Source organism: Carcharhinus amblyrhynchos, chromosome 2 (assembly GCF_965287045.1).
Source record: "Carcharhinus amblyrhynchos chromosome 2, sCarAmb.v2.hapA, whole genome shotgun sequence".
In the NCBI taxonomy this organism is placed as follows: Eukaryota; Metazoa; Chordata; class Chondrichthyes; order Carcharhiniformes; family Carcharhinidae; genus Carcharhinus; species Carcharhinus amblyrhynchos.
Window position 1 is genome coordinate 54782476 of NC_137325.1, and position 13890 is coordinate 54796365.

Consider the following 13890-nt stretch of genomic DNA (forward strand, 5'->3'; position numbering starts at 1 on the left):
TACCGACAACTGAACACTGAGGAACACTACAGACAGTTACCCGCAGATCTGATCAAAAAACACACCTGTCAACTCAACAATCTGATCAAGACCTTTGATCCGGACCTTCAGAGCACCCTCCATGCTCTCATTCCACGTACTCCCTGTGTTGGAGATCTCTATTGCCTCCCGAAGATACACAACACACCCAGCCATTCCATCGTATCAGGCAATGGGACCTTGTGTGAGAACCTCTCTGGCTACGTTGAGGGCATCCTGAAATCCATTGTACGAAGAACCCCCAGCTTTTGGTGCAACACTATGGACTTCCTACAGAAACTCAGTACACATGGAGCAGTTGAACCAGGAGCATTCCTCAGCACAAATGGATGTCTCAGCACTCTACACCAGTATCCCCCACGACGATGGCATGGCTGCAACTGCCTCCATACTCAATGCCGACAACTGCCAAACGCCAGATGCAATTTTACAACTCATCCGCTTCATCCTGGACCACAATATCTTCACCCTCAACAACCAGTTTTTCATCCCAACACATGGAACAGCCATGGGGACCAAATTTGCACCTCAATATGCCAACATTTTCATGCACAGGTTCAAACAAGACCTCTTCACCACACAGGACCTTCAACCGATGTTATACACTAGATTATATCGAAGACATTTTCTTCCTTTGGACTCATGGTGAACAATCACTGAAACAACTATAAGATGGCATCAACAAATTCCATCCCACCATCAGACTCACCATGGACTATTCTCTGGAATTGGCTGCATTCTTGGACACACGCATCTCCATCAAGGACAGTCACCTCAGCACCTCACTGTACCGCAAGCCCACAGGTAACCTCACGAAGCTCCACTTCTCCAGCTTCCACCCTAAACACGTTAAAGAAGCCATCCCCGATGGACAAATCCTCCATATACACAGGATCTGCTCAGATGAGGAGGATCGCAACAGACATTCCCCAGACACTGAAACATGCCCTCATAAGAACAGAATATGGCGCTCGACTCATAGATCGACAGTTCTGACATGCCACAGCAAAAAATTGCACCTACCACCTTAGAAGACAAACACGGGACACGGCAGACAGAGTACCTATCATCATCCAGTTCTTTCCTGGAGCGGAGAAGCTGTGACATTTTCTCCAGAGCCTTCAGCATGTCATTGAAGACGAACATCTCATCAAGGCCACCCCGACACCCACAGTTCTTGCCTTCAAACAACTGCAAACCTCAAACAGACCATTGTCCGCAGCAAATTACCCAGCCTTCAGGAGAACAGTGACCATGACACCTCACAACTCTGCCACAGAAACCTCTGGAAAATGTGCTGGATCATCGACATGGATGACATCATCTCATGTGATAACATCATCCACCAGGTACACGTTACATACTCTTGCAACTTGGCCAACGTTGTCTACCTGATACGCTGCAGGGAAAGATGTCCCGAGGCATGGTACATTGGGGAGACAATGCAGATGCTATGACAACAGATGAATGAACACCGCTCGAAAATCACCATGCAGGAGTGTTCACTTCCTTTTGGGGAACACTTCAGCAGTCACGGGCATTCGGCCTCTGATTGTCGGGTAAGCATTCTCCAAGGCGGCCTTCATGACAATGCAGAATTGCTGAGCAGAAACTGATACTGATAGCCAAGTTCCACACACATGAAGACAGCCTCAACTAGGATCTTGGGTTTATGTCACACTATCTGTGACCCCCACGACTTGCCTGGGCTAGCAAAATCTCACCTAACTATCCTGGCTGTAGACAATACACATCTCTTTAATCTGTGCTTAACCCTCTTTCCACTCACATTGTCTCTACCTTTGATTACCTGTAAAGACTCGCATTCCAAATATTATTTTGTAAATTGATTTTATGTCTTTATATGCCCTGTTTGTGAATAGATTTCCCACTCACCTGATGAAGGGGCAGCACTCTGAAAGCTAGTGGCTTTTGCTACCAAATAAACCTGTTGGATTTAACCTGGTGTTGTGAGACTTCTTACTGTGTTTACCCCGGTCCAACGTCGGCATCTCCACATCATGACTATATTTTCAAGTCAGCATGTGGATGACTTCTAGGACAACTTGCAGATGGTGATGTTCCCATGCATCTGCTGCCCTTTTCTGTTCTTGGTGTGCATGTAGTTCCTTTGTCTCGTCTGCTTGGCAGCATTTCGCAGCTAGTCTGCAACCTGAGTGCAAGTTAAGAATATGGATTCTATCTTGGTTTCCAAGATGCGGTGTTTACTGTAGAATCCATGAAATACTGAAGTTGTGGGCTTGGAAGCTGCTGAACGGCACATACACTGACTGCAGGCATAAATTGAAATAAAGCTAATTAAAATGAACTCGTTCCACTCCTGCTGAATAAATAGGAAAGTTGAATACTGGGATATTCAAACCATTTAGAGGAAATTAAAGTGAAAGAAAAATAAAGTTTATTTATTAGTCGCAAGTGTCAGGACACCAGGACATTTAATGAAAATTCCAGACTGTCCGGCAAAACTGGGAGAGCTGGTCACCCTAAGTGAGACTGTGGTTTAGCGAAGAGAACCTAACAATAATAAATGGATCTACCAGTGGGTCCCTATTTTATGAGTGCCGACAGTCTACCAAGTAATTTGACTGCATTCTTGGGCCAGCAGCTAATTTAAATATTTTTCTGTGCTTCAGGAACCTAGTGGAAGCCAGGTGCACACTTCCACCTGCATGACAGCATGTTAAGTGCAGCAGAGAAGACCAGGCCATAGGCTATAGACTACTGATTGTTCATGTCTGATCTATCAGTGCCAGCAACTATGTTATCACACGTACACTCCAGCAAGAAGTCAACACCACAGTGGATGAAGAATAATAGTGTGAAAGAAATAAATAATGACTAAAGGACTTATTTTTCCAAGTTTCTGTTCATGCTTTTGCATGCAGGGAACATGTTATGGATTGGCTGCACTTGCTTGGATTTTTCATACTGAATTGCCAACATGTCATTGTGTTGGGCAAAGTTCCATTCTCAAATGCAAATTTGCAAAATTATCCCATAATCCCTCTGGACCATACAACTGTTAGTAACTTTTTGCCGTAACTGTGAGGGAATACTACTGTATTTGGGCCAATATGGAAGTGCTCTTTCAAGATAATTGTAACCTACTCAGCTAGCGAGCAGTTCAAGTGCAAGGAAATTGGGTACTTTAGAGCCTACATTGTCAGTTTTCTATGGTTGTCTGGTAAAATGATTAACAATGCCTGGCGATAATTTTGTACATGTATTTTTTAGCTGAACATTTAATTTGCACCCAGCCCCTTGCAATAGGTTAATTCTTAGCTCTTTGTTAACTCTGAAATGGAAGTCACCAAAGCCCAGAGGGCTATTGGCTACTATTTCCGCTTTTTGAAATAGACAACTGACTGGTGGTGATTTAACCTGAGGATTAACACACCTCAGGCGAGGGGCAAGGTTGAGAAAGTGAGGCCTTCATGGTAACCACAGCGAGTACGGGAATTGCTGCAGATATTGCTTTACATCACATACCAACTGAGCTAACTGGTTAACTCTAATGCCATAGAGAATGGCTGTCCAGCATATGTGAAGATCAGAGCAGACTAACACCAGCTGGCAGGTTAAGAGGTTAAAAATCAGTTAAACCTGAATTTTTGATGGCTGTTCTAAAGTTGAATTGAACATAGAAAGGGTTAAGAGGGATAAGGACACTTTCATATCAAACATGAAATAAATTGTGCCTAGCACTTCAGTGTTTCATTACTGCAAGTAATACATAGACAAAGGATAAATTTTGAGACATGAGTAGTGTTAATTGCATTCTACCTCTGGGATTGATATATTGGACAATTAAGCCTTGTTCCAAATTCAGGAGTAATGACTATGGCAACACTGATAGTTGAGGCTGGATTTTTATCTCCCAATGCTAATCGGGTTGTGAAAAGCTGAACTCAAGTTTTCTTTTTGCTGGAGAAACAATTTTCCTCCGAATTTCTGACCTACACATATGGCCTTTTCATGAATCTAGAAGGCCTTGAAGAAGACAAACGCACCTTTTCCAAGATAGGGTCCACATTGTGAGCACCACAGGAAAATTGCATTTTCTCCATACACAATTTTCAGGTGCTGATGTGGGTTTTGTAAGCTCTTCTTTGAAGAATCCATGACCAATAGGGAAAGCTTGAGCATCTTAAAAAGTCAATGTAATATGTTTTGGCACCTTTAAATGTCTCAATTAAATGCTACATTGTAATGTGGATATGTTTATAATATACTGATTCTTCATAGGAATCTGTCCTGCAAAGGTAAAATCACCCTTGCATTGATCATCATTGCATAAATGCTGAGACACATTGCAGTACTTTTCCATCGAAGAAAGTGCCATAATGCATTAAAATGGGCAATAAAGCATCTGCTGTCATGTCTTATGCTACGATTTAAATCAACTGTGAAGAAGAGTCATATGCACTTGAAGCATTAACTCTGTCTCTCTCTCCACAGATGCTGCCAGAGCTGCTGAGTTTTTCTAACATTTTCTGATTTTATTATATGACTGACAGCTCTGGTTGATTTAAAACAAACTGCTTTTGAAAGTCGAAAATATTTCTGCATTTGGTCCCTTCCATTGAGTGAGAAGCACCATGCTTTGTAATGGAAATTGGACACAATTCTATTCTGTCGGTTGTAGGCAATTTAACTAGAAGCTATCATGAGGACAGTTTTAGCCATTATTTCAACTCAACAGGTAGTTCATTTATCCATTTCTCCAAATATGAATGACACTTTTAAGAAACTAATAACAAAATATGCTTTAATGGGATTTCTTGCAAGTTTATAATTTCAGTTATAATTTCAGGCATTTTAAGGAGTCCAATTTTTTGACACTACAGTAGATTTTATTTTTCCAGTATGAATGAAAGGGAGCATGAGGAGTTGGGAATGAAGAGCATGGGGTGACATGGAGTTGGTGGTGTGAGTGAGGGGTTGACTGGTGATGTCTTTGAATAATGTTGGGAGCTAAGCTGCTATGTTTGGACAACCATGAGGGACTCTCTAATTGGCTTGCCTCCACATTCACACTCCTCACACACCACATCCCACTTTGCATGTCAAAGACAACAATCCCAGACAAAGTTAGGTTTACTTGAGTCCACAGAAAAATACAGCTCAAAGTCTATGAAAATAGGCATCACTGCATGTTTGTGCAGACTGTGGGAGTCACAACTGCAACCATTAAACAGTGACCATTATTATCTGCATTGAAATGATATATATGTTTAAAATAATACTCTGTTGGCTTTCTTCAATTTAATTCAAGTGGGTTTAATTAAGGATTAAATGAAAAGTTGAACTCTTGCTTTAAAATTGTGAATCATCATGTTGATTGAGTGAATAACGTAACTGCATTTCTTTATTAATTATAGGCTAGCTTGTTCAAATATTAAATGCAGATGTCATTCATTTATTTGCTGTTGTGTATTTGATTGTCAGATTAATTCAAAGACAGTTATGAATTTGGAGCAAGACCGGCCATTCGTTTGCAATGCTCCAGGTTGTGCACAGGTGAGTATTACTGACTGATTAGCAAAGTATACTTGGAAACAATGTTTTATTATGGCTGGCCAATAGCAATAACATTGCTTTGCATAATATAAAGTTACAATATTTATCACTTTTGCCTCATTTTCTAAGTAGAATCATAGAAATTATAGCACTGAGGCCATTCAATCAACTTATCCCTGTTCTGTTGTTAGCCCTTCAACTGAAGCTTTCGCCTCTAAACTGATTTTCTAACCTTCCTCTCCTGCTCTCTTTTCACATGAAACACAGAGTTGCTATGTCTGTAACTCTTGCCTTTTCTCAGAGCTGCTTGTGCTTTACTCTGTAACTTTGACAGAAGTGCAGTGGAAAGCCCACTTCTCCACACAAATGGAGGTCCCATGTACTGCCAGTAACATTATGGTGGCAAAACAGAAGAAAGTCTTAGGAATTGCTTCTGTGTTAAGACTCTTCTCACTCCCTCTCTGTGTAAGTCTCTCCTTGTCTGTACCCTCTTTCTCCTAAGAGAAAGAGACAGGAAAAATTGTCTTCACACACATTTTCTTTCTGTCTATATGTTGCTCTTTGTTCCCTTCATTGGTATTTGGTACACTTTTCCTCTCACCTTGTGGAAGTGCTCCAAATCTTGGATAACTGAAGCTTTTTGTTTAATTTCTGGGAAAGTTGGTTGTTAGGGAATGTGTTTCGTTTGTGAAAGGAGTGGACAGGGAACTGAAACCTGTAGTGGGTTGGGACTGTCGGGTAATTGTAGATGGAGGTCTCAGACATAATTACTGAGGAAGTAAACAGATGTGGTTTGGAGTAGGGAGACAACTGGAGGGTGAGGGCTTGTCTGCAGAGTGATGGATTGCAATATTGGGCTTGCTTTCTTGTAATCAATTAAGGAGGAATGTGTCAATTATCATGCATTTAAACAGCAATCAGAATTTCATAACTCAATAAATGCTTACGGACAAAATCTCTACTTGGATTCATATCAAAGAGATGAATGATTCCAGTTATTAAATAATAACCTAGTAAATCAATAAATTAAGTCTACTAAATATTAAAAATGATGAGGGTGGTCCCAGGATATTGAGGGTATTGCTCCAATAGATGGCGGTGTGGATGTAAGATTAAAGGGAAGAAGCTGCTTCATTACGCCCTTTGTCCTGCAGGAGACTGGAAACAGATGAGACTTTGATTAATTTATGTAAATTAACTGGTGCGCCAGTGAAATTTCATCTTGGACCTGAGAGGGGAAACCGCTGCAGCTTTCCGGCTAGGCAGAAACGTGCTACAGTTGGTCTGAACAGAGAAGAGACTCTTCTGATCTTTAACAACCTCTTGGGAGACCAGAGCATTTTTAGTTCTCCTCTGAGCCGCTGAAGTTTTTTTTTGCTTCTCTCGTATGACACCCCTGCGACCACCGCACTCCCACCTCCCCTCCCACCACACCACCCCCTACTACACCACACACCCCCTTCCCCACCTGGCAATACAGTGTTTCTCAAACGTTCTCTGACTTTCTCCCTTTTAAGAACATAAGAAATAAGAACATAAGAAATAGGAGCAGGAGTAGGCCATCTAGCCCTTCGAGCCTGCCCCGCCATTCAATAAGATCATGGCTGATCTGTTGTGGCTCAGTTCCACTTTCCCGCCCTCTCCCCATAACCCTTAATCCCCTCTCTTATCAAGAACCCATCAACCCGCTTCTTAAAAATATTTAGCGAGGCAGCCTCCACCACTTCAACGGGCAGAGAATTCCAGAGATTCACCACCCTTTGAGTGAAGAAGTTCCTCCTCAACTCCGTTCTAAACCGCCTCCCCTTTATCTTGAGGCTGTGCCCCCTAGTCCTACTGTCTTTTTTGAGCGGGAAGAGTCTCTCCACCTCTATCCTATCCATCCCATTCATCATCTTATACGTCTCAATGAGATCTCCCCTCATTCTTCTAAACTCTAACGAGTACAAGCCTAGTTTATTCAGCCTCTCCTCATAGCTCAATCCCCTCAACTCCGGTATCAGCCTAGTAAACCTCCTCTGCACTCCCTCCAGGGCCAAAATATCCTTGCGCAGGTGCGGCGCCCAAAACTGCACACAGTACTCCAGCTGCGGCCTCACCAATGCCCTATACAGCTGCAGCAAGACCTCCCTACTTTTATATTCAATCCCCCTCGCTATGAAGGCCAGCATCCCATTCGCCTTCCTGACCACCTGCTGCACCTGCAAGCTGGGTTTTTGCGACTCATGCACAAGGACCCCGAGGTCCCTCTGCACCGTCGCCTGCTGCAGTTTTTCGCCCCGTAAGTAATAGTCCTTCCTACCATTCTTCCTACCAAAGTGGACCACCTCACACTTGCCAACATTAAATTCCATTTGCCATTTCCTGGCCCATTCGCCCAGCCTATCCAGATCCTTCTGCAGACTCTCCACACCCTCCGCACAATTTGCCTTTCCCCCAATCTTGGTGTCATCAGCAAATTTTGACACCCTGCACTCGGTTCCCTCCTCCAGATCATCTATATAAATGGTAAATAGCTGAGGCCCCAGCACCCCAGACCCCTGGGGCACCCCACTAGTCACCAACCGCCAATCCGAATAGCACCCATTGACCCCCACTCTCTGCCTCCTATTTGACAACCAATCGTCTATCCACGCTAACACCCTACCCCCAACTCCATGTCCCCTGACCTTCTGCAATAACCTCTTGTGAGGTACCTTGTCAAACGCCTTCTGAAAATCCAGAAAGACCACATCCACCGGCTCTCCTCTATCCACTGCCCTAGACACATCCTCATAGAACTCCAGTAAATTTGTCAGACACGACTTCCCTTTAATGAAACCGTGTTGCGTCCGCCCTATCAAGCAATTCCCTTCAAGATGCCTCGCAATTTCCTCCTTAATGACGGATTCTAACATTTTACCTACCACAGACGTTAAACTAACCGGCCTATAATTCCCCGCCTTTTGTGCCTTTTGCCTTTTCTCGATGGCATACTGGTCAGTACTCCAGCCTCACAGCACTTGAGACCCGAGTTCAATTCAGGTGACTGTGTGAAGTCTACACATTCTCCCCGTGTCCGTGTGGGTATCCCCAGGCATTCTGGTCTTCTCCCACAATCCAAAGATGTGCTGGTTAGGTAGATTGGCTATTGTAAAATCACCCCTTAGTGTCAGTGCAATTAGCAGGGTAAGTGCATGGGGTTACAGGGATAGGGCCTGGGTGTCGGTGCAGGCTTGATGGGCTGAATGGCCTCTTTCTGCACCTCAGGGATTTTATGATTCTATGATATTAATGTTTTAAAATTAGTGTAACCCCAGAGTGAGAGTAAGATAGGTGTGGGAATGGAGTGTTAGCGCTGTGAGGGGTAAGGGTAGGGGTGGGAGGACAAGTTGTAAAAGCAGGAATGAAGGTGTGGGAATGGGGGTCTGTGCAACTTGCATTGCTGTAAGGTTGGTTGTAACCCAGGTCTTGTAAAGGCACCATAAGAAATACTGTGCTGTTTACCAGGAATCTGATAAATTAGATGTATTGTTCCACTTCTGCCAATCCTAACTGTGCTAATTTGTATATGATCATCCTATCCCTAGAAACAGTGACCCCTGCCATCAGCCGCTCTACTGTCACACTGCTGCTTACAGCAAAGATGTTCACACAAGCTCCAATTTTCCCACTATTCATTAGGGCTAGTAATTTCTGCTCCAGTGACACAGTAAATTTTGTATATTGAGTCACTAAGTAGACAATGTGAAGTCTTTTGGCACAGTGAGTAGCTCCCCTACTTCCGAGCCAAAAGCTCTGGGTTCAAGTCCTATCCCAGGACTTGGTGGCCAAGGTAGTAGGAGTGGGAGAGACTCCTGGTCAGCCACACATGATGTGGATTGGTGTCCCTCAAGCTATAGCCCCTGGTAACAAACTAGCGACCTGTTCTGGAAATTACTAGCTATGGAAATGTACGAAAGTCTGCCCCAAGTTGCAGAAAGAGAATTGTAATTGAGTCAATATATTTGACAAAGGACTGTACTTCAGAGTATGCATGCTGCCTTGCTGGACATAAAAGTGCATAACAAATTAATTGCCCCAGAGAATAGACAATTAAATTCAGAATACAATGTATACTCGAGTTATATATTGAGGTATACTAATAGAAACAATGCCATCTTCTTCTCTCCCCGAAACTGCCATTTACTGGTTTCCTCACTAATGCTGATGCAATTCATCCCTCCTGAGAATAGCGTACTGAACACTTCTGGATCAAACTCCAGGCAGCAAAATGGAAGTCGACTCCATCAGATCTCACGATTTCCAGCCAAACCCTTGCTGTGGAGTGCTCTGTGGCCAATTGCAAGAGTTCAGTTAGTCCGCGCCATGGTTGCCATTACAGTCTTGGATCTTGTGACCTCAAAATTGCATCCATAATCCATAGGGGTTAAACTAAGTACAGTTGGGAACCCTTGACGTAGAAGCTGGGGAACACCATCTCAGCATTTTCTTTACATTTGTTCATGGCAAAAAGTCCATTTTTACCATTTAAATAAGGTCGAGGAGTTCAGAATCATAGAGTCATAGAATCACTACAGTACAGGAGGAGGCCATTCGGCCCATCAACTCTGTACCGATCACAATTCCACCCTGGCCCTATTCCTGTAACCCCACACATTTACCCTGCTAATCCCCCTGACACAAGGGTCAATTTAACACGGCCAACCCTAATCTTTGGACTTAAGTAGCTTAGGCCTGAAATTTAGGCCAGTAAATATGTTTACCACTAGCTATATTGCCCTCCCCTTCCTCTTGCACCTAAAATCCTCTCTAGTTTTACTACCTTATTGTGTGCCCTGTTCCATTCTTCTTCTGTCCTGTATCCTAGTTCATATGAACATGGCACTATGGTTCAAGTACCTCCAATGAATTAATTTTGGAGCGCATAAACTTTTCCTTTGGGATCCAGAACATGATCCCAGGATGGATTCTGAACTGGGAATTGCATAACCCATGGTAAATTGTTCCTTGGTGTCAAGGTGATTAGCAGGATTACCACGTGGAGTTAAGGGAATAGACCTTTGGTGGGATTGTTTTTGGTGCAGACTCAATGGGTCGAATGGCCTCTTTCTGCACTGTAGAGTTCTATGATTCTATGAATCAGTCATCTGGTATGTATTGTTTCACCAAGGAAGTGACTCGTGTAGTTTTGAGACATCCCGATCTTGCCTGCCATTAGGAGTCCCTGCAACTACTTCCTCCAATGCTGCTGGTTTCATAAGGGATGCGTATAAGCTTTCCTCCTATAAGGCCTGTGGAATCAATAATGTAAAATCGGGACCTGAGGTTAAAATGGGAGAGCACCAAAGGAGCTGCAGATTTTTGAGCCCGTTACATTTTTTCAGTGTTAATTCTTTTTTTAAATTAGTTTGTTATATGATGAAATTTATTTTTCGGGATGGATAAGAAATTATCATAGTGGCTATATTTTGGACAATACTTTGATGCAGACGAAATTGGAATTGGGCAGAGATATTTTGCACAATAAGATTGTTGAGCAATGGAAGTAGAAAACACCAGAGACGTAACTTGATGTAGCAAAAGATAGCACAGACAAGATGAGGGCTGCATGTTTGGCACTTTTAGCCCCCTTGAATTCCTAGTGCTGAAGTGTTGAACTAAATTACCAACGATGACCAGAAGGGTCATTAACCCTTCAACCTCAACCTTCAACTATAACTGTTCCTTCAGAGCCAGCTTTGAATGACACTGGTTAGAAATGCAGAATGACTGAAATCTTTTCAGCCACTTGGACAAAGATTTCAGGTCAAGTAGCAACATAAGGTCAACTCATTTATGGCTTCCTTTGTGAAGTGCAGCCTCCACAAGCTACCTCCACTGCTCCTAAGTCAACTCGAGGTAGCAGAACTTTGGTCTGTATGTTGTGGTGTTGGGTTGATAATGGCAGGTGGCCTAATGTGCTTCCTCTGATGCCTGAGCAGCCTGATCTTTAAATACACTTGCCGGATACCATTTTTGGAAGGTGGTAATGAACTGCCTTCTCGAACCACTGCATTCCATGTGGTGTAAGTACACCCACAGTTCTATTAGGGAGGGAGTTCTAGGATTTTGACCCAGCTACAGTGAAAGTTCAATGATGTATTTCCAAGTCAAGATGGTGAGTGGCTTGGAGGAGAACTTGTAGATGGTGGTGTTCCCATGTGCTTACTGCCCTTGTCCTTCCAAATGGTGGCAGTCATGGGTTTGGCAGGTGTTGTGTGAGGAGCCTTAGTGAGTTCCTGCAGTTCACCTTGTAGATGGTATACACTGCTGCTCCTGTATATCGGTGGTGGAGAATGTGAATGTTTATGGATGGTGTGCCGATCAAGTGGGCTGCTTTATGCTGGATGGTGTCAAACTCCTTGCATGTTGCTGGAACTGTGTGGACTGAAATCTGTTATTGCTGCAGGCATGACTGGAATCTCAGAGGAGGGTGGGTATTGCATTGCATCTGACTATGAAGGTGACAGTGCCCATGTGTCAAACTTTTTCCAATTTGCCTTCTACTGAAGGTCTGTATTTAAAGATAGTTGAATATGTTTCGTTCCACTTTCTAGAGAAAAGCAGGTAGAATAAGCACATGGCTTTGCAAGGGCACAAGTTTCTCTTTGGTGCAAGGTGCCATTGACTGTATGGATGTCATCCTGTGGATGTCACGTGTTAACTCTCATTGTACCAGAACCAAAGGGGTAACACTCCCTCAATTACCAGGTGGTATGTGATCCTAAGCAGGGAATCATGCAGGTCAATACGAGGTCTGATGACAGGGTTCATGATATTTTCATTCTGTGACTCTCTACCTTGTCATCTGCATTTTAGCTATCTCAACAGACCAAAAATTCTGAATAAGTAGGGCTTTATGTTGATGAAATGGTTCATTATGGCAGTGTAAAACCCATGCATGAGTATGTAACGTAGATAGAATAAAAGCTGTCAGAAAAAAAATGATAGAGCAGACCATATGTATAAAATAGTGGGCTAGACTATATACTGAAGGTGAATTCCCCACCTCTGTTTGGTGTAGCACATTTTAATTTTTTGGCTGACAGTCCTTTAACTAATATGAGGTAGGACTTCTGTTTGTCTCCAGGAGAAGACCATTTGGAGGCCAGAGCTCCACTGGCTTATAGTTTCCTGTTTTCTGTAACCCTTCGTTCTGAAATAGGAGTGTTATATTTGTGGATTTCCAATTTGCTGGGACCTTTCTAGAATATAGGGAATTTTGGGAGATTACAACCAATGCATCCACCATCTCTGCAGCCACTTCCTTTAAGATCCTCAGATGCAGGTCATCAGGACTAGCCTTTGGTCTCATTAGTATCCCTGGTCCATTTTCTAGTGACCGTGGATGTCTTGCATTTCTCTTTGCATTTTGTCCATGCTCTTCCACTGATCTTGGGATGATTTTGTGTCTTCGATTGTGAAGCTACGAAGAATTTGTTCAATCTCTCTGTCATTTCCTGACTTCCTTTTATTAATTCCCCAGTCTCATCCTCTAACACTCATTTTAACTCTTATAGCAGTATTTACTGTTTTTTCACATTTCTGGCTAGTTTTCTCTCATATTCCAATTTGTCTCATTTTATTTTTTAAGTCATCCTTTGTTAGTCTCTAAAATTGTCCCAACCTTCTGGCCTAAGGTTAATCATGCAACATTGTATGCCTTTTATTTCAACTTGATGCCATCCCTAATTTCCCTAGTTCAATATGCATAGTGTATCCTTCTCATAGAATCTCTCTTTCTCAGTGTAATGCATCTTGATGAGAGTCATGAAATGCCTGGCATTGCTTCTCCACTGTCGAATCTTTTAATCAATTTTCCTATTCTCTTTTTAGCCAACTCTATCTTCATACTCTTGCATTTGCCTTTTTTAAGTTTAAGACTAGCTTCCGACCCACATTTCTCACTCTCAAACTAAAAGTGCAATTCTTCAGGTTATGATCACTCTTACCAAGAGTCTTTAATTAACCCTGTCTCATAACACATTACAAAGATCTGAAATAGTCTGTTCTCTGCTTGGTTCCAGACATTTTGTTCTAAGAAACTGATATACTCTATGAATGTATCCTCCAAGCTATGTTGCCAATTTGTTTTGTCTAAACTACATGGAAATTGAAATCTCCTATGACTATTGCAACATCTTTCTTACAGGCAACAATTATTCCTTGATTTATACTCCATCCTCCAGTGTAGCTACTCTCAGGAGGCCTATAAATTATTCCCATCAGTGACTTCATCCCTTTGCTTTTTCTTATCTCACCCAAACTGATTTCACATCTTGATTCTCT

General features: G+C 42.6%; 1 protein-coding gene across 2 annotated transcripts in view; it reads left to right on the top strand.

Annotated features, from left to right (window-relative positions):
• Window positions 1–13890, top strand: part of creb5b (cAMP responsive element binding protein 5b) — a 359057-nt gene that overhangs the window by 32226 nt on the left and 312941 nt on the right. For both annotated transcript variants that reach the window (XM_080205922.1, XM_080205930.1), the window contains exon 2: window positions 5509–5580. In XM_080205922.1, the coding sequence (XP_080062048.1) occupies window positions 5527–5580 (54 nt within the window). In that variant the 5' untranslated portion in view covers window positions 5509–5526. The remainder of the gene's footprint in view (window positions 1–5508; window positions 5581–13890) is intronic.